The following is a 949-nucleotide window of genomic DNA, read 5'->3' as shown; positions in this document are numbered from 1 at the left end:
CCTGGGCCAGGCTTTGAGAACCACTGTTCTGGCTGGGATGCACGGGGCGGGGCGTCGGTCCTGAGCACCCTGCGGTCTGCCCTGGACCAAGTGCTCACTGCAGAGTATAAGGAGGAGCCACAGGCGGCTGGGATGCACGAGGCGGGGTGTCGGTCCCTCCCGCGCACCCCGCGGTCTGCTCTGGACCACGTGCTCACTGCAGAGTGTAAGGAGGAGCCACACTACCTTCCGCTCCTGCCTCTGCTTTGCCTGCTGAATCTCCATGGCTCCCACCGTACTGGCCACCAAGCCTCTCATCTTTTCCTCACAGTGCGCCTTAAAGCGGGTTAGGTCATGAGAGAGCTGTAGCACAAAGAGATATGCTTTTTTCAGAACGGGCTCTGTGGGTCCCCAGAGGCTATCCTGCGTGAAGTATGTGGCGCCTTCTGGCTGGAGGCCACCACCTGCTCTGCTTGACCTGAGGTAAAACATGCGTGAGTAAGGCATGCAAGAAGGATGTGTGCTCCTTCCACCNGCAGGCAGGCTTCGTGTGCTCCAGGGAAGAGCAAAGTCAGTAGATGTATAGAACGATCTATGTAAGATCATTCACTTATATCTCCAGGAGACAAGAGATGGNACACGCAAAATACACTTAAGGCTCTTCTGTGCCAGCATCGAGGGGAAGAACCTGACATTCAGGACCACGCTGGAGTGTGGNTGCTCTAGGGAAGACACTGACTGGTGGGTAGGCTAGAGTGTGCCGAGCCACCTTCCTACCCTTATCACCATGGGAAACACAGAAAGCCAGCAGCTTCTCCCCTGGGGGTAAGGTCTCGTGTTAACCAGGACAAGAACACTTTCAATCATGTTCAATAGAAAGCTGGTACTTCTTTAACATGACACATTCACCTGGAAAGCCTAATCTCCACGCACTTCTGTGTCAGACAGGCCTACCGCACAGGGACCCCTC

The 949-nt window shown here is 55.4% G+C and overlaps 1 protein-coding gene across 1 annotated transcript in view; it reads right to left on the bottom strand.

Moving 5' to 3' along the window:
- Positions 1-949, bottom strand: part of Arhgef10 (Rho guanine nucleotide exchange factor 10) — a 72,077-nt gene that overhangs the window by 58,579 nt on the left and 12,549 nt on the right. The window contains exon 6 of the mRNA XM_029480672.1: positions 226-342. Coding sequence (XP_029336532.1) covers positions 226-342 — 117 coding nt within the window. The remainder of the gene's footprint in view (positions 1-225; positions 343-949) is intronic.

The sequence above is a fragment of the Mus caroli genome, chromosome 8 (assembly GCF_900094665.2).
Source record: "Mus caroli chromosome 8, CAROLI_EIJ_v1.1, whole genome shotgun sequence".
Classification (NCBI taxonomy): domain Eukaryota; kingdom Metazoa; phylum Chordata; class Mammalia; order Rodentia; family Muridae; genus Mus; species Mus caroli.
This window is presented reverse-complemented; position numbering and strand designations above follow the sequence as displayed.